A 19,390-nucleotide genomic window follows, 5' to 3' on the forward strand; every position below is an offset into this window, starting at 1 on the left:
TATATGAATGGCAAATAAGCAAGAAAAGATGCTCAAATCATCATTCATTAGTGAAATGCAAATTGAAAACTCAAGGAGATTTCCACTTCACACCCACGAGGATGGCTAAGATTAAAAAGACTGATAATAGCAAGTGTTAGGGAAGATACAGGGCAACTGGAGTCCTCATACATTGCTTGGGGGAGTGAAATGGTACAATCACTTTGGGAAACAGTTGGGCAGTTTTTTTTTTTTTTTAACATCTTTATTGGAGTATAATTGCTTTACAATGGTGCATTAGTTTCTGCTGTATAACAAAGTGAATCAGCTATACATATACATGTATCCCCATATCTCCTCCCTCTTGCGTCTCCCTCCCACCCTTCCTATCCCACCCCTCTAGGTGGTCACAAAGCACCGAGCTGATCTCCCTGTGCTATGTGGCTGCTTCCTACTAGCTATCTATTTTACGTTTGGTCGTGTATATGTGTCCATGAGTTTGGCAGGGTTTTTTTCGTTGTTTTTTTTGCGGTACGCGGGTCTCTCACTGTTGTGGCCTCTCCCGTTGCAGAGCACAGGCTCCGGACACGCAGGCTCAGCGGCCATGGCTCATGGGCCCAGCTGCTCAGCGGCATGTGGGATCTTCCCGGACCGGGGCACGAACCCGCGTCCCCTGCATCAGCAGGCAGACTCTCAACCACTGTGCCACCAGGGAAGCCCATGGCAGTTTTTAATAATGTGAAATATACACTTAGCATACAACCCAGAAATTCCATTCTGGTATTTACTCAAGAGAAATATCTGTCCACAGAAAGACTTGTACATGAATGTTCATAGTAGCATTATTCAAAACAACCAAATAATGGAAACAACCCAAATGTTATCGGTTGGTGAACATATTAACAAATGTGGTAATCCATACCATAGAATAATACTCAGCAATAGAAAGATTAAAACTAACTGTTTCACAAAACGTGGATAAATCTCAAAGGCATTATGCTAAACGAAAGAAGTCAGACACAAAGGACTACAGGTTATATGATTTCACTTATATGAAATTCTGGAAAAGGCAAACTACAGTGAGAGAAAGTAGATAGTGGTTCCTTGGGGCTGGGACTAGGGGAAAGGGATTGATTAGAAGGGGTCAGGAGGGAGCTTTGTGCGGTGATGAAGATGTTCTGTATCTTGGCGGTGGTGGTTCATGACTGTGTATATATGTTTGTAAGGACTCATTGAAATGCTCACTTAAAATCAGTAATTTTTACTGTGTGTAAATTATACTTTAAGCTGATTTAAAAAACTATATCAAAATATGAAAAAGGGCATTTTCTCTCTTGTAGGTAATAGTTATAAAATAATCTTTCAGTTTGGGTAAATAATCTTTCCCCCTTTGTAGGATGATCATCTCAAAAGCACATACATTAAGAGACCACAATCAAGTCTTTCCTCTGAAAACAATGTTCTCCATGATACTTACCAAGAGTACTGAGTCCCTCTGAGATAGATGTGAGAACATATAGGAGTACAGGAGGCTCTAAGTTGGTGATGAAGCTCAGGTGGTCCTGGGTGAGACATTCCAGGAGTGGATAATAAGACTGGCTCAGTTTCCGATATTGCTATAACAGAAATACTAAATGTCAAGCCACAGGGAAGCAAAAGACGTGTCACAGTTCAGTGAAAACTGCCATTTATAATATTAGAAATTGTGACCTTACACATAAATACATAAAATAAACCTAAATATAAATACATGGAACAAATGACATAATGATTCTCAATTCAGTATTTAAAGGGGTTCTAATAAAAATCTCTTGATCTCAAGAAATCCTAATTTGAAGCTACAGCATACCCTAGTAAGTAATTTCAATTTTGCCTTATGTGGTTAACACTTAAGTGCAACTAAAATCGCTGCAGTATAGAAGACTGAATGATTCTTCTGGGCTGGAATATGGTAACACTGAACAGTGCTTAATAGTGGCTAGGCAACCTTTTATTTTAACACAAAGAAATTTGCTGTTATAATAGCATTTGGCATCATAGTCTGCTATATTTACACAATGCCAACCCATCTAATTAAATCATAACTCGGTAAATGGCTTAATATTTACCATATACAACAGGCAAAGGATAAGTGCATGAGAAAGATACCTGAAAAACCTCAAATGAAACCCAAACCAGTATCAAAGAAGCACAACACTTATAAGAGAAATAAACCATACCGATAGTTTAAAGTGAGATTGACTATTTCCATAAGAATCACATGGAGTGCTTGTTAAAGATGCAGTTTTCTGATTTCCAATTCAGACTTACAAAATGAAAACCTCTGGAATGAGGTCCTAAAATGTGCATTTAAAAAATGTACACTAAGGGAGTCCTATGCACCCTCAATTTTGAGATTACTGAGTTAGAGGTTTGCTTGTCTACTAGAAAAAAGAATAGAGAAATTCCTGGAACCATATCAGGTTTTTTTGGTGGGCCTCAACTGTAGTGAAGAGTTCCCTCAATGAGGAGGCTGTAACACATGGCTGATCTGACTCAAGTTTCCACTTTGTAATTTCTGTTGTACAGGCAGCCTTCAATGAACATTCCATTCTACTTCAAAGAGGCTTGACAACTTTGGCTTGAGATGTGGTTTTTTTGTTTTTAGTTTTTTTGGGCCATGCCGCACAGCTTGTGGGATCTCAGTTCCCCGACCAGGGATTGAACCTGGGTCCCTGGCAGTGAAATTGCAGAGTCTAACCACTGGACTGCCAGAGAATTCCCGAGATGTGGTTTTATGAAGACTAGCTTAGAAAGGTGGAAGAGGGTACCTCTAGTGCATTAGAATGTCAAAGGAGCATTTCTCATACAGGCTGACTAATGAAGGCCCCCAGATCTTACTTGTAACCTTGGGCTGGGAGCAGGTGGGAAAGCCTAAACTAAGCCTGAGCATGAATTTGGCTGTGTTACTGAAGTAATTATTGCAACCACATTGGGCATATATTAGCTTTTGTGTAATCAGGCTGAGATATTTTTTAAAAATCTGATAATGACTCAGGCTCAGTTCAGTGGAGGAGCCTGGAAATTTGAATTCCAACAAGCACCCCAGGTGAGTCTGATGGGCCTCAAAGTTTGAAAACAACTGACATAAATCACAGAGACTAGATGGTACCGTAGAAAAGGGACCTAGAGATCACTTTGTTTAATTTACTCATTTTAAAGGTGAGGAAATTGAAGCCTGGAGAAATGGAGAAGGTGATTTATTCAAGGTAAATGACCAGCAAGTGGCAGAGTTGAGACTACATACCAGACTGCTCAACTTCCAGTTTAGCACTCTGTCCACCACACCTGAATTTTAATGGAAAGCAAGGCCAAACAGCAAGGGGAGTACACAGAGTAGAAATGAAGGAAGGAGAAGATCCTATAGTCATTCTGCATTTTCTGCTCCAGGAAACACAGACCTTCTCTGAATTATGAGTATAGTTGTAAGCAATTAGTTGAAATTGCTAATTACATTTTCTCTAGACACAGAACCTGGAACACCTGAGATGACCCATTTATCAGAAGATGGTAGCTGCAGTTTTCAAAACTGCACATTTAATTATATAAATACAGCCACCATCGTTATTCAAATCCTGTAAGTTAAATCAAGAAGCTGTCCTAAAACATAAAATGATCTGGTGCTACTCTAACTCCTTGGGCTTCATTATAACAATACAACCCTGTGGTGGTGTTACTTCACGTTTCATACAAAGACTCCCATGACGCATGATTGCTTACTAGCAAGTCACTGTGGGACACTGACAGCAGCATTTTGACAAAGGCCTGGAGTACATTGTCAAAATGGTTGTCCCCGTACAACTTGAAGACGCCAAAGCTGACATAATTTCCACACAAGGCAGATTTGAGAGCTGAATAGCAGATGGAGATGCCCTTGAGTTTCATGGGATAAATCTGATCTTTTGAGAGGCTCCCGAGGGACAGGATCTGATTACCTGTTTTAGGGTAAAAGCAGAATGAGAAAGTGACATAAGTAGATGTAATTCAAAGCAGTTATGAGGCACATTATTCAACATTTTTACTTTACTGCTATTGTTCACTTCCCCCTACCATTGTTCCAAGAATTACATCATCCATATAATGAAAAATATAAATACATAAGGCAGTTTACCTGGGAAGTACAAATGGCCCAAGGAAAATCAATCAAGGGGTACAGGAAAAGTTTGATATTTTTATCTGGATGGTGATTAAATGATTATATATGTAGATGCACAAAAATTCATTGAGTTGTACTCCTAAGATTAGTTCACTTTATGTACTTTAATATATAATGTTATCTCTTCTTCATTAAGAAGTTAAAAAAAGTAGGAGTAAATAACAAACTAAGTCAAGAGGAAAAGATAACTTAGAGATATAAGTTACTCTGAATTGTGGGATGAATTTTCAACCTTTTCACATGCACTTGATATTGAGTTACTTCACTCTTAGGAGCCTCACAGGTTTGGTACATGAGTTAAATGAAATAAGACACAAGAAATTCTTGGCACAGTGCGCCACAAATGTTACTTCCTTTTTCCCCTTAGACATTTTTTCAGAAGATCTAAAGAGACGATTGTTTAAAAACCGTACTTAAATTCTATGTCTTACCATCAAAAGATGAAGAAATGTTTATATAATCACCTTACAGTTTTTTATAGTTAGCATTTACAACTAACAGTTTCTCTTTCTGAAATGTGTGCTAGTAAGCTATGTTACCAGGCAATACCTAAGAATGCTTTGTAAAAAATTATAAAGTCATACATGTTTCTTAGCTCTGCTTTTTCCTGTTCAAGTGAGTACTGCTTCTAAAATGGAAACTAAATTCAATTTACAAAATTTAGAGGCATATTGTTGTGGTTTTGTACTGTGTCTATTAGGCTAAATAAGAATTAAGTTTCCCAGAACTCATTTCCCTGTACGGTTGTGGGCTAGAATTGAGCAAAACAGAAATCTATATGAGATTTAGAAGGTGGAAGTGAAGTAGCAGCCATGACTTTCTGAAGGTTGTTGTGATTAGAAGTGTGAGAAAAAGATGTAGAAATACCGCCGGGTTTTAGTTTCTCCTTGTTCTTTCCTGCTCTGTGTCTAGAACTACAAGCCCTGTTGACCAATGACCCCAAGCCTACCACCAAGTGCTTGGCAGCACACATACAGAGCAGGAGCTGTGCAGAGGCAACAGTCCTCCACTGCTTCTTTACCACTACACAAGTCCCCCCTCTCACCCCACATCCTTTCAGGGTCCCACCCCAGCAGCTGGATGTCTCTAGCTTTTAGCTTTCCCTGCAAGCTCAAACTTGTCCATCCATGCCATTGTTTCAGGAGGGCCTATTAATGATATTTCGCCTGAACTTCCAACTCTCCCCCTTGGACCTATTTTCCCATCTTCACCCAAGATTGTACAAGGTCTAATTCCTAAAATAAATTCCCTGTTCCATCAGTGTCACAGTGTTTGTTTTTCCCTGTTTTTCTTTTTCTTTTTCCTTTTTTTTTTGCGGTACGTGGGCCTCTCACTGTTGTGGCCTCTCCCGTTGCGGAGCACAGGCTCCAGATGCGCAGGCCCAGCAGCCATGGCTCACGGGCCCAGCTGCTCTGCAGCATGTGGGATCCTCCCGGACCGGGGCACGAACCTGTGTCCCCTGCATCGGCAGGCGGACTCTCAACCACTGCGCCACCAGGGAAGCCCTGTTTTTCCCTGTTTGAATCCTGACTGATAGGTATATTATGAAAACCACATGTTTACTAAAGAGGTTAAGAAGGACCAATAATTCTAGCAGAGCATGAAACAGGACTCACCCAGGGTGAAGGTTTCCTCCCCTTTCTCTGCCTTACTGAAACATTTCCACACACAGGTTTTCTTCTGTGCATCCTTTGAAGCCCATGTGGTTTTGCTTATAATTTGTACATTAGAATGACAACACCACTGTGTCGGCTGAAGCATATCTTGGAATTTACTCCATACCACATTCTGTACTCTCTCTCATGATCTCATCCTAACTTACCTTAGAAAGATATTGTAAGTTTCATAAAGACTCAACTCAATACGATAGCGTTCACTTAATAGCTACTCTGTGTGAGGTGCTAGGGTAAACGAATGAAACAAAATCTTTGCTCTGAAGGAGTTCGGTCTGCTGGGAGAAGTAGATTTGTAAATAAATAATTCCATACAATGTGACAAACACTATCAGAGAGGACTGTCAAGATTTTATGGGAATAAAAGAGACTGACTTTGCTTGGGCAGGAGAGCAGTGTGGGAAAGGCTTCACGGAGCAGGTTACTTCTCAAGGATCAATCACAGTTTCTCAGGTGGACTTGAAGGGAGAGAAGAGTATTCCAGAAAGATTATGTGCACAGGCATGAAGGTCTGAAAAAGCAGGGTACTGCAGGAGAGGGCAGTTTTCAACCACTGCTTTTCTACCTTTGCCTCCAATTCAATATAAATCAAGGTAGACATTTCCCCCCGCTTCCCTTTCCCAGGAAAGAAAAGCACTGCTTACATGTGATGGAAAAAGCTAGGGTAATTTGGTGGTAGTGGTGGTGGTTTACACATTTTGGGTCTGTTAAGGAGGCCAGGGGCAAACAGAGAAAACTGGGTCATCTTTCAGGGACTTCTTATGCTGATGTCCTTATGGGGGAAGTAAAGATCCTATATTCTTCAGCACAAGATGGAATAGGAAGACGAAGAATTGTGATGGGGAAAATTTTTTGATTCTAAAGGACTGGATAACCTATCATCAAGAAGGATTAATTATTTAGAATCACAACTTTTATTGCTGTGTTAAAGCTGCAATCTGGCATACTTGTTTTTTTGGACTGCTTCAGACACATCTGTGTTAATTACAACAGTAATTAGTATACCATTATGACCTTGAAAAAGTAATACTTTTGAAAGAGGAAACTATATTTCATTGTGCTCAAGTGGCTCCGCATTCCGTGGTGGCTGTAAGACTATGGAAGAGAAGACGTGGCCACATCGTTATTCATTCCAATCAGCTTTATTCAATCTGTGTTATTCAACAACACTTACTAAAATTGGAGGCCCTGCCCTCAAAAAGCTTAAAATCTAGCAGTTAGACTCACATTGCTGTAAACAAAAGTGACAGAGCTGAGGTTTGGTTTTGATGTTCCTCTATAGGTATGACAACCCTCCTTGCCTTCCTTATTCCACCCCACACCCATAAAGTCCCATCTCCTTCCTTCCCAGAATTTCCTTCCTAAGAGGGAGATCTTTATTACACTGATGGACTGCTGGGAGATGAAGGCATTGACAGGTTGGCAGCCACTGAAGCCAGTAGCAGTTGCCACTTGTACAAAAGGAAATGATACTTTCTTTAATGAAATAAGAGACTTCCAAAGTTTAGAATCAAAAGGAAAATCTCTGATTGTTTCCCACTAATTATATCTGCCAAAACTGGGAGCAGGGGAATGAGATGCTGTTACAACCTTAACATCAGACCTGGGTAAGACAGATGTTGAGGCTATGCTGGGGCTCCAGAAAAGGATGCTGTGAATTGAATGGTTTACCTGGCTAAGGGCAATGACTGAGGAAGGGAAGCACAAGTGTTATGGAACTGCCATTCTTACTGTTGTATATGCTATAACAGGAAAAGAAATCTCACTAAAAAATAAGGGGAAAAACCCTGGGAAATAAGCATACAAGACTCCTGCTATAATTTTGCTTATTACATATATTTCCCTCATTATTAGCTTACATTGACTGCTTGGGTTCCTCTTTCTTAACCTCTATTCTGTCTTTTTTGGAGAAGCCCCCATTTTGCATGTGTGTGTGCGCGCACGCGTGTGTGTGTGTGTGTGTGTGTGTTTGGTTACCTTCCAGCATTCAGAAGTACCCTTCTAGACAACTCTCAATAACTAGATTTAGAGAAGGATATATAAGAAGATGCAGAATCTCCTTTTCTGTTTACCTGATATCTACTTTCAGACCTACTTTTTAAACAACTTTTTCCCCTTCTGAGACCCTATCTCTTCCCTGATGACTGACTCCATGATGTCCTCTCCAGAAGAGGCTCCCTACACCCAAAAAGAAGTGGCCTTCCTTCAAAGGCCTCAGCTGGAGAATTGTATAACAAGATAGTAGTCTAACAGAAAACAGACATATAGTGCATAAGGTAGTGATGAACCAGGTGGGCTTCTGAGTCATACCGACCTGGGGTTTGAATCCTACTTCTTTGCTCACTACCTGGGTGTCTGAACAGATTATTAATCTCTGTAAGTCAGTTTCCTCATCTGTAAGATGAGGACAATAACAGTACTTATAACTCACAAGGCTCTTATGTGGAGTAAAGGAGACAGCGTACGTAACGTGCTTACCACAGTAACTGGCACAGTGCTCAAGTAAACTATAACAATACACAGTGCTAGGCGTTCATTTCTTTCTCCAGTCTACTAGCCTGTAAATTCATACATGGGGTGCTATGGCCTGAAAAAAAGGAGGAGGTGAGGCTGGGTGTGTTTGGTGTAGAATAATGTCACTTCCTTCTAACACATAATTCAAAGTAAGGTCAATACTATATCTTTGACCACTTTCCCTTTATTCCTTCAAAAGAGAACTGGCTGCAGGGGGTCTTTGGCCCACAGTCTACCAGTTCTCTGTGCCCTCAAAAGAATACTTTTTAAAAAAGGTGCAAGGGATAAGATATACTGTAGTTGTATTTTATACCAGGAAGAACTAACAGTATGAACAATGTCACTTCCTGGTTTATAAAGCAATCCATTACACTGATTTACCTTTTCTTTTTCCCTTTTAATCTCTAAAATTTTAAAGTGAATTTGATATTTAGCTGACAGCTCTACAGGTTGAATGTCTTCATTCGTCATCAGAACAATTATGGGAAGAGAAGTGCAAGCTTCCTGACATTCCTTTACTTCAGGTCAGTCAACCCATTCCATCTCTGGGCAAACCAGCCGAGGCCCCTGGACAGAAATGAAGCTGTGGAGACTGGAAAGGAATATAACATTTCCCTTTCAGGTTGAAAAAGATTAAATCAATGAAGCATTGATAAGCATGTGGGAAATTAAGGAAATTGTTGGGAATGTGAATTAGTATAACGATTCTAGAGGGTAATTTGGTAAAATTTATTAAAAATATTAAAAATGCATAAATCCACTTTTGGGAATATATTCTAATTCCAAATGTTCACTACCATATCTACCTATCTCCTAGCATTTTCACTTACACACTGTCTTCTATAAAAGCCAGCCCCTCAGTATGTTGAACTAGCTCCCATCTTCTCTTATGTGCTTGAGAACAAAGCACAGCAATTTCCCCTTCTCTCCTATGCAATCTTTTTTTTTTTTAAACAAAACTTTCTCTTGGCCCTACTTCCCTGCCTGATATTACTCCCCTTTGTAACAAAACTCCTTAAAAGAATTGTGACCTTCACTGTCTTCATTTCTTCTCCTCTGATTCTCTTTTACACCCACTCCACTGAAAGCGTTCTTTTCAAGGTTCCCAATGACCTCCTTGTCCCTAAACGTAATGGTCGACTCTTAGTCCGCATATTATTTGATTCATTGGCAGCTTCTGACACAGCTGACTACCTCTTCTTCCTGCCTTCCAAGACACACACTCTCCTGATTTTCTCTTACTTCAGTGTTTGCTCATTGTCTCTTTTGCTGGTTCCTCCTCTTCTCCCTTTCCTCCTAACACAGAACATCCCTGAACTAAAACCTAAGTCTTTATATATATATATATATATATTTTTTTTTTAATTTATTAAATTTATTTTTTTTGTGGTACGCGGGCCTCTCACTGTTGTGGCCTCTCCCGTTGCGGAGCACAGGTTCTGGACGCGCAGGCTCAGCAGCCATGGCTCACGGGCCCAGCCGCTCCGCGGCATATGGGATCCTCCCAGACCGGGGCACGAACCTGTATCCCCTGCATCGGCAGGCGGACTCTCAACCACTTGCGCCACCAGGGAGGCCCCCTGGTACTTCTAATGCTCCCATCTTGATTTGCTTTCTTTCTTTTTTTTTTTTTCCCCATAGCACTTATTACCTTCTGACATACAAAATAATTTCTTTTTCAGTTTTGCTCACTGATATATCCAGAGTCTAGAACAGCACCTGATGCTCTCAATATATATATTTGTTGACGGAGTGAAGCTCACGAAGCCGAATGTACAGTGTATGTACTTGCTGCAACAGTGTATGATAGTGAAAATTACATGTTTATAAAAATTACATTTATCAAAAGGTGAATAATTAAATAAATTATAGTATAACCATAAAATGGAATGCTTTACATCTTTTTAAAAGATACGATAGAGGGCTTCCCTAGTGGCGCAGTGGTTAAGAACCCACCTGCCGATGCAGGGGACACAGGTTCGAGACCTGGTCCGGGAAGATCCCACATGCCGCAGAGCAACTAAGCCCGCGAGCCACAGCTACTGAAGCCCGCACACCTAGAGCCTGTGCTCTGCAATAAGAGAAGCCACTGCAATGAGAAGCCTGCGCACCACAACGAAGAGTAGCCCCCGCTCGCTGCAACTAGAGAAAGCCTGCGCGCAGCAACGAAGACCCGACGCAGCCAAAAGTAAAATAAAATAAATAAATTAAAAAAAAAAAGATATGATAGAAAAAGATTATGAAAAACCAAAGGAAAAAAAGACATATGGTAGTTTTAGATATGTATTAATATAAAGTGATGGCCATGATATAAGTAAAAAATAGCAAATTACAGATTAGCAAGTATATTATAATACCACTTTTGGAATAATATATGTATATGAACACATAAAAAAGTATGAATGAGCACACACTAAACTGTTAATGACGGTTATCTTTGAGTGATGAGATAATCAGGAATTTTCACTTTCTACTTTCTCCAGCAATTCTGAAATCCCTCAGTTTACTGATAGACCATGCTAATGTTTTATATTTATATGATTTTGTAAAAGCTATTGCCTGCTTGAAATGCCCTCCTCAAATTTCCAGGCCCTATTCTTATTTCCTTCTCTGGCTCCTCAGTTTTGAGTTAGAAACTTCTGGGCTCCCATAGCACTCTGTATGCTTCTTAAGCATAAAAGTGAGCACAACACATTATAATTCTTTATTTACTTGTCTGAGTCCACTGCTGGACTCCACTAAGGGAAGAATCAGTAAGATTCTTTTTTGTGTGTCTTATTTCTCTTCCTATCCCTTGTAACTCTCAAACACATAGTAAATGCTCAATAAACATTAGCTGTATGGATGAAAGAATCTACTGAACTCTAAGCCACTTGTTTGGAGATCACGCTTACTTATTTACCAGCTTGTTTAGCAGTTTTTGCTTGTGTGCAGAAGTGGCCAAGTCTAGCACGTGTGGATTCATTGTGAAATGTACTCCTCAAGGCCTGGGATCCTCAAGGTGTTGATCATTCCATCGCCTTAAGAAGATTTTTGTGAGCTTATTCTACTACTTTGTTGTCCTATGTCCCCGACCACGTTTCTGATACAACTCTATGTCCCTGACCACGTTTCTGATACAATCTAAGGTTATGTCCATGGTTCCTGGATGATCTGTTTTCCAGAAGTGTTATTTCCTGATAACATTTTATTAAGCCTCTAGTTCAAGTCCAACACATTGTTCCGCTATCTTTTTTTTTTTTTTTTTTTTTTTTTTTTGCGGTACGCGGCTCTCTCACTGCTGTGGCCTCTCCCATTGTGGAACACAGGCTCCGGACGCGCTGGCTCAGCGGCCATGGCTCACAGGCCTAGCTGCTCCGCGGCATGTGGGATCTTCCCGGACCGGGGCACGAACCCAGGTCCCCTGCATCGGCAGGCGGACTCTCAACCACTGCGCCACCAGGGAAGCCCTGTTCAGCTATCTTTTTGTAATCATTTAAACATAAATAGAAATCATAATCCTTCATTCTTACAATGCTTCTAATAGTATCAATACATACCAGTAATTTTCAAGCTCTTTTATTAAAAAAAAATCTTTAAGCAGGTGACCCCTATTACAAATAAATCTAGTGCAACTATATATAGCTGGGTGGTTCTGGTCAAAGTGGCAGTAGGGTCCCCTCCTCCCCCCTCTCTGGAGAGGCTCTGTGGTACTTTCACAGATCTCTAGGGCTCTGAAAAACCCAGTTGGAAAACCACTGGTTTGTTTTCTAGGTCACAGTAAATAACAGTGGCTTGTATATCAGTTTACAAATTCAATTTAAGCATATTATTAGATCATACCTTCAATGCACCTGGAGCATATATTGCTCAAAAGAACCCTGATGTAAATTCTTATGTACAGTGAATAATTATAGTTGTTCTATCTGCTATTAAAGTGTAGATTTTTCACACACTGAGCTTTCTTTAAATCAGGTACCTAAGGAAGGAATAAAAGCAGCTCCATTTTTGCCAGTCTTATAAAAACAACCACTATTTCTCCCTTCTGCGCACTCTTTAACCAACAGATGTCACTAAAGATACCATTACCCAGAGGCAAAGGGAAGAAAAGATTAGACAAATGGAAATTGAGCATAAAAAACACCCAGTTCTTAAAACTGAGAAGTAGGTTTCCAAAGTAATAACATTTATTACACTGAATGCAACATTTTAACCAAAAATTTAAGAAAGAAATTTCTTTTATTAAGTTGCTCAGGCTGAACGGATCATAGCACTAAATTTTGAAATACATGTTCTTGAAGCAATTTAAAACTCATTAGAAATAATAGGCTTGGGCTAGTAGAAAATGTGGTAAAATCTAATCCTCATCCAAATGTTACCTGGGCTTCACAAACAGGAAATTGTTTTGTGCTACTGTGGCTAACCTCGTTGCTGACCCTGAGCTGTAACAGCGGGAGCAGCTGAGAGCTGAGGCAAAATTAAAAACTTACATCAAAGTATATCATGACAGAATGTAGACAAATAAAACAGCATATCAAAAGTATTATTTTCCTGCCAGTCTCGTTGAGTAGCGAGGTGGAGGTATTCCATAAAATATATAACGGGTCAGGCACATGTGGAAATGAGTTCTTCCCTCTCTGATCTGCCCCAATCATCGATAACACAAATACTGCCCACGACAGGTGAGCAGAGAAGGAACCCAGTGAGGATGGGAACAGAGGGATCAGAGAATGTTCTGGCCCCTTTCTTCCAGGGGCTCTCCCTTCCTTCACCTTGGCTTACCACAGAAATAAATAATGTTGGCTCTTCTGTACCCTCCTAGTCATCCTTTTCCTCATCTTCTAGACTCCTGGATGGCAACCACAGGATCTCCCTTCAGTGAGCGCATTACAATCTCCAGAGGTAAAAGCATGGGTAATAAAACATTACACAGGTAAAGACAGACAAAATCAGCTTGGCTGATTGAGGCCAGCATGTGGAATCAGTGAAGGCTGAAAAAGATTTTTCTATTATTCTATGTAAAGCGCATGTGTCAAAGTCACTGGTGACCAAGTTCAAGGACATTTTTCCATTGAGCCTTCATTTTCCTTAAGTTTTAGGATAGAAATCACCATACTTAAAGAACAGTACTTCATCAAAAATACCCAACTTTGTGTGGCAACTCTCAAGTGGCAGAAAGGAACATGGAAAGACTACTGTCTGAAGTTATACAGACTTTGAATGAAATTCCAATTTGACTATTTGCTAACTATGTAATATTTGGCAAATCTTTAACTCCTATGAGCTTCAATTTCTTCATAACAGTAATCACAGTAGCTAAGTGATCTAAGGGCTTTCCATGCACTATGTAATTGAATCCTCATAACCACCCTATGAAGTAGGTATTATTTTCTCTGTTTAACAAGAAAGTGAAGCAAGAGAGGCTTAGCAAGTTAACCAAGGCCAAGTGACTAGTGAGTGGCAGATAATAATACTAACCTTAAGGATTCAACGGGCTAATGTATGATTAATGGTCTAGTATAGGAGCAGGCACATAATAGCTGATTAAAAAATGGAAGCAACCATTATTATTAGTCCAAACTAAGGAGAAGAACCTTACCCTAATCTCCTAGTCTTTCTTCAGAGTAAGAAAACTCCTTATTGGCTTTTCTTCTCAAGAATGCTTTGAAGGTTTTCTCTTTCCTTTTTCTTTTTCTTTTTTCTGCTTTTCTTTCTCTTTTCTTCCTCTCTTCCTCTGCCTCCTCCTCTTCTTCTTCCTCCAATATAATCCTCACAGTTTTCTTTCTCAACTTTTGCTGCAATGCTTTTGTCTATGTCAAACAACCTGACAGAGGACTGAATAGCTTTTGAAGCCCATAGACTTGGTGTTGTTCTGAGATTCATTTTGGTGTCACTTGCTGGACTTACATTCTGTCCTATACTAGAGATTCAGTGATCCTGGAAGAGGAAGAAGCTGCTGCTCTTATCAGCCCTACTGTAAGAGTGGGTAAGCCTCACTTAGTAAGAGAAACTGGATCCAGAAAAGGGGGAAGGAAAGATACAACTGTGGTTGGTAACAGGAAACTAACATTTGTATAGTTAAAGGTCTATTGACTACTAAGAAATTATTATATGTGCATTGTTTCATAATGGGGAAGTATTTCTTTTTAAAAAGTGAGGAAATAGATGCTTAGCACTTGTTACAGGCAGAAGGAAGCAGGACAGCATGGTCCAAGCAGAAGGCATTCTTGAATAAAAAAGTGATGAAGTCAGTGAACCCCTATCCAAAGGAGGCTGGTTCTGTGAGTGTAAGAGAATGGCTTTGGATCAAAGAAAGGCATATTCACTGAGTACCTAAGCCATGTCACAACCTGTGCCAAGCCCTTTACCCAGAGTAGCTCAATTAACCACCTCTAATCCTAACTAGACAGGTAGGTCAGTAGGTATTCATTATTTCTAATTTTACATATGAGAAAACTAGGCCAAAGAGGTGTAGTGCCTTAGCTGAATGGCATGGAGTTGATATGGGTTGGTACTAGAATTGGTATTCAGGTCTTTTAATTGCCAAAATCTATGTTTTTTTAAAGATATCATGCTTTTGGAAAAAGCTCCAGTCATATGTCTTTTATGATAAGACACTGAAAGGAATTAGATATACCCTGGAAACACAACAAACTGTACTGAGAATATTTAAAAAGGGGTCTATTTTTACCTTTGGGCGGCAAAGCATTTCTACTTTATATGATTCTAATGTGTCCATTTTCAACAGATGCAAAAGTTGTGGCAATATAGTTGCTGGTACAGATGAAAATAGGAGAGTTTAAGTTTACTGTCTTAAATAGGTGCTTTCTGTAGTTTCTATACACTTATGACCTCAAACTCTAAAAATCAAATGTACAATTAAAACTAAGCTTTTTTTTTTTTTTTTTTTTTTTTTTTGCGGTACGCGGGCCTCTCACCGTTGTGGCTTCTCCCGTTGCGGAGCACAGGCTCCGGATGCGCAGGCTCAGCGGCCATGGCTCATGGGCCCAGCCGCTCCGCGGCATGTGGGATCTTCCTGGACCGGGGCACGAACCCATGTCCCCTGCATCGGCAGGCGGACTCTCAACCACTGCGCCACCAGGGAAGCCCAAAACTAAGCATTTTTAACAGAGGCCTACAGTGCATACAGAACAGAGTCCCAGAATATTTTGAGTTCAAGTAAAAACAATTTAAAAGAACTGTTTTTCTGCTTTTTAAAATAGGTTTTACTTTTTTAAAAGTAATATGCTTTTTAATTTTTTTAAATTGGAGTACAGTTGCTTTACAATGTTCTGTTAGTTTCTGCTGTAGAAAATACACAGGAATAAACCTACCTAAGGAGACAAAGACCTGTATGCAGAAAACTATCAGAAAACTATAAGACACCGATGAAAGAAATTAAAGATGATACAAACAGATGGAGAGATATACCATGTTCTTGGACTGGAAGAATCAACACTGTGAAAATGACTATACTACCCAAAGCAATCTACAGATTCAATGCAATCCCTATCAAACTACCAATGGCATTTTTCACAGAACTAGAACAAAAAAATTTCACAATTTGTATGGAAACATAAAAGACCCTGAATGGCCAAAGCAATCTTGAGAAAGAAAAACGGAGCTGGAGGAATCAGGCTCCCTGACTTCAGACTAACTACAAAGCTACAGTAATCAAGACAGTATGGTACTGGCACAAAAACAGAAATACAGATCAATGGAACAGAATAGAAAGCCCAGAGATAAACCCACGCACCTATGGTCACCTTATCTTTGATAAAGGAGGCAAGAATATAAAATGGAGAAAAGACAGCCTTTTCAATAAGTGGTGCTGGGAAAACTGGACAGCTACATGTAAAAGAATGAAATTAGAACACTCCCTAACACCATACGCAAAATAAACTAATACGCTTTTAATGGCTGTTCCTACATACACACACTCACTTAAAGAAGATTTACAAAATTTTGTAAAATCTGTTTCTAGGTACTCCAAAAGAAGTATGAGAATCACAGGCAATTTTTGAGTCCAAACATAGAGTTGGCTGTTGATTTGGGAAAGTAAGACCAGACAGGCAAAAAAGAAGAGGACAAAGGAAAGGAGGACACAGAGAGACATCTCTCAAGAAGAACAATGCAAAGCGTCCAGCCTGTAGTTAGTATTCAGTCAGTGTGTGGCAAACTAACAGAGAATTATTTATTTATTTATTTAACATCTTTATTGGAGTATAATTGCTTTACAATGGTGTGTTAGTTTCTGCTTTATAACAAAGTGAATCAGTTATACATATACATATGTTCCCATATCTCTTCCCTCTTGCGTCTCCCTCCCTCCCACCCTCACTATCCCACCCCTCTAGGTGGTCACTAAGCACCGAGCTGATCTCCCTGTGCTATGCGGCTGTTTCCCACTACCTATCTATTTTACGTTTAACAGAGGATTCTTATCTGTTGTATCGTATCCTCATTCCCTGGCTACATAAAGGTCTCAGAGAGTTGAGAATCTCATTGATGAAGCTGTCAGAATTGGCAAATATTAGGGTTTATGGTAGTTCTAAGGCTCATTTCTAACTACTAACCACATTTTTTTTTACTATAATTGAATAGAACAATCATTACTGTAGAACTCTGATTCTTAGGGTGCAGTGCCCCCCAAATTTCCTACAATAAAATATTTACTGCTCTTTACCAGGATATTTTTCCAAAATTCAGTGCCGGTGACATACTGGTTTAAGCATTCTTTGACCCAATACACTAAACTCCCTGATGTAACTTTTAGCAATTTTCAATATGCTATAACTTTTCAATATTCTATCTATAGTGTATTCCCTTTGCCTACTGACAGTGCAATTTCATCTAAAAGAAATTCATCAAGTTGGTCAGGCATGATCTGTAGTCAAAGGCATGTTGCTATTTCTCTTGATGTCAATATGATAGCTACCTGGCTTTTTGCACCCCTATTACCCACTTCACAAATTCATACAAATATGAAGGTTCAAAAGAACAAAATAACTAACAGCTTTCTTTCCTCCAAAGAGACAAAAGTTATATTGCAGAGACAAATATGGAAAAGGATACTCACCATAAGTGCAAATCATTTTACTAGCTTCTCTGAAGAGAAGAATTCCATTAGGAGATGATACATCAAAGTTCAAACGCTGGGATCTAAGAAATACAGCAAAAATTTAGACTATATGTGCAGATAAAAAAAAACCAAATATAGGTTTAAAATACCCAGAATTTTCATTTATTAGAAGTAGCAACAGTACAATTATCCCTTTTTTAAAGTGTCATTCCATTAAACAAGTATTGATAAAATGTGTGTGCTAATTCTCTCACTATAAAGATACTAGAACAACAAAATTATTTTCATTTATTTGCTGATTCAAAGAATCCACTTTTTATCTGTCAAAACAATATTCTGACATCCTATATCACAGACCTCTTATACCCCTCTCCTTTCATGCAAAGTGGTTGATAGGTAATAATAAAGAAAACCCCAAGTATGTATAAGTTTATATAGTTACTTGGATAGAGATTTACACTTGAGATCTCCTGTAGTGCCTAATACACATCTTTAAAACAAATTATAAAATCACAGGAAATCTAAGTACCTTTAATACTGCTCATATGCATAATGAATCACCTGCTATAATCACAAGCATATTTCAAACACATTAAATTACATACAGACTATAGTTTCCATTGAACATAGCTCAAGTAAAGAGAAACAAATCCCAGAAGTTCTAAATAAGAACAGTTCTACCTCCCTAGTTCCTAACAGGTTGGGGAACAGTCTGAAAAGTGTAAAAGACTGACATGCCATCCTGACATAATATTTGCTTTTTTTAACATCACTTTGGCTTTAGTTGGCTCCAATATACCTTGTTGCTCTGCTTTTAAGAAATAATGGTATATTTTTAAAAGGATCAGCAAAAATATGAAATAGGTCATAGCAAAGAAACACCAAAAAGCAAAGATATTTGCCAAGGAACAGAATAAATTGCTAGGAATAGAATAAATTGCTACTTCTCTATGCTTTTTCAAAATGCTTCAGAATTAAGTGCAATTATAACTTATTAGAAATACTACTGGAAACATTTGATTGTTGGCATAGAATTCCGATTAAAGAAATGTGTATATATATTTCACATTAGGTTCCAGAGAAATATAGACAAGATAACATTTTCTGGGATTACAAATTTTTACCAGGTAGTTCTTTGGACAACTGTGCTAGATATGAATTATCCACCTATGGCAGATATAAAATACTTTACAATATACAATATAATGATTTTTTCCTTTAGTATTAAATGTTATATCAGTAATATGAACTATTAATTATCTGGCTGAAAAAACTGTAATTTAATAAAAACTAAATTTCTAATATAAACTATATAGCCATCCTTCGTTTAGTATTTAAGGCACCTAGAGAACAGTTTTAAAAAAACTAACAGCTTTCAAAAGAATACTCACATTTATTTATTTGCCAGGTCTTTTCCCACCTCTTGTTTTAAAAATTTTTAATTATTGCTGTGAAAAACCCAGCACCATAGATCAAATTAGAGTTGCAATCCATACTCCTTCCCTGTCTGGATATCTCCCTTCCAACACGCAATTTACAAAGAGGAACTGATGAAACAGGATGGCTAAGTGATAGGTAATTTGGTGCTAAGCCATATTCATAATGACATATTTTAAAGAGGTAAAACTAATTATCTTATTGCAGTTTTTCTCTTTTAGCTACACCTTTGTTAATATTTATATACGAAGAACCTGAACCTCTGCTTGTCTATGCAAATTATAAGGTCACCTAGGCAATTTCTGAGAAGTGTGGTAGTTGCTATTTAAATAAAAATTGTGAGTGCATAAATCATCCACATATGTGCATCTTGGCACAGAGGAAGAAGGAAAACTTAGAAGTCAAGGCAGGGACAATCCCCAGGGCTTCTGAGACAAACTATGTGTCCACGAATTGCTCTGGGACTCAGTTCCCTTATCCATAAAATAAAGCATCTCAACTCAGAGACCTCTAAACTCCTTTCCTCCTCTA

The 19,390-nt window shown here is 38.8% G+C and overlaps 1 protein-coding gene across 4 annotated transcripts in view; it reads right to left on the bottom strand.

Moving 5' to 3' along the window:
• The window catches only part of RANBP17 (RAN binding protein 17), a 314,617-nt gene that overhangs the window by 39,756 nt on the left and 255,471 nt on the right, over nt 1–19,390 (bottom strand). For all 4 annotated transcript variants that reach the window (XM_060092536.1, XM_060092535.1, XM_060092537.1 and 1 more), the window contains 3 exons: nt 17,420–17,502; nt 3,739–3,953; nt 1,457–1,595 (listed from right to left, as the gene is read on the bottom strand). In XM_060092536.1, the coding sequence (XP_059948519.1) occupies nt 1,457–1,595; nt 3,739–3,953; nt 17,420–17,502 (437 nt within the window). The remainder of the gene's footprint in view (nt 1–1,456; nt 1,596–3,738; nt 3,954–17,419; nt 17,503–19,390) is intronic.

Source organism: Mesoplodon densirostris, chromosome 3 (genome assembly GCF_025265405.1).
Source record: "Mesoplodon densirostris isolate mMesDen1 chromosome 3, mMesDen1 primary haplotype, whole genome shotgun sequence".
In the NCBI taxonomy this organism is placed as follows: Eukaryota; Metazoa; Chordata; class Mammalia; order Artiodactyla; family Ziphiidae; genus Mesoplodon; species Mesoplodon densirostris.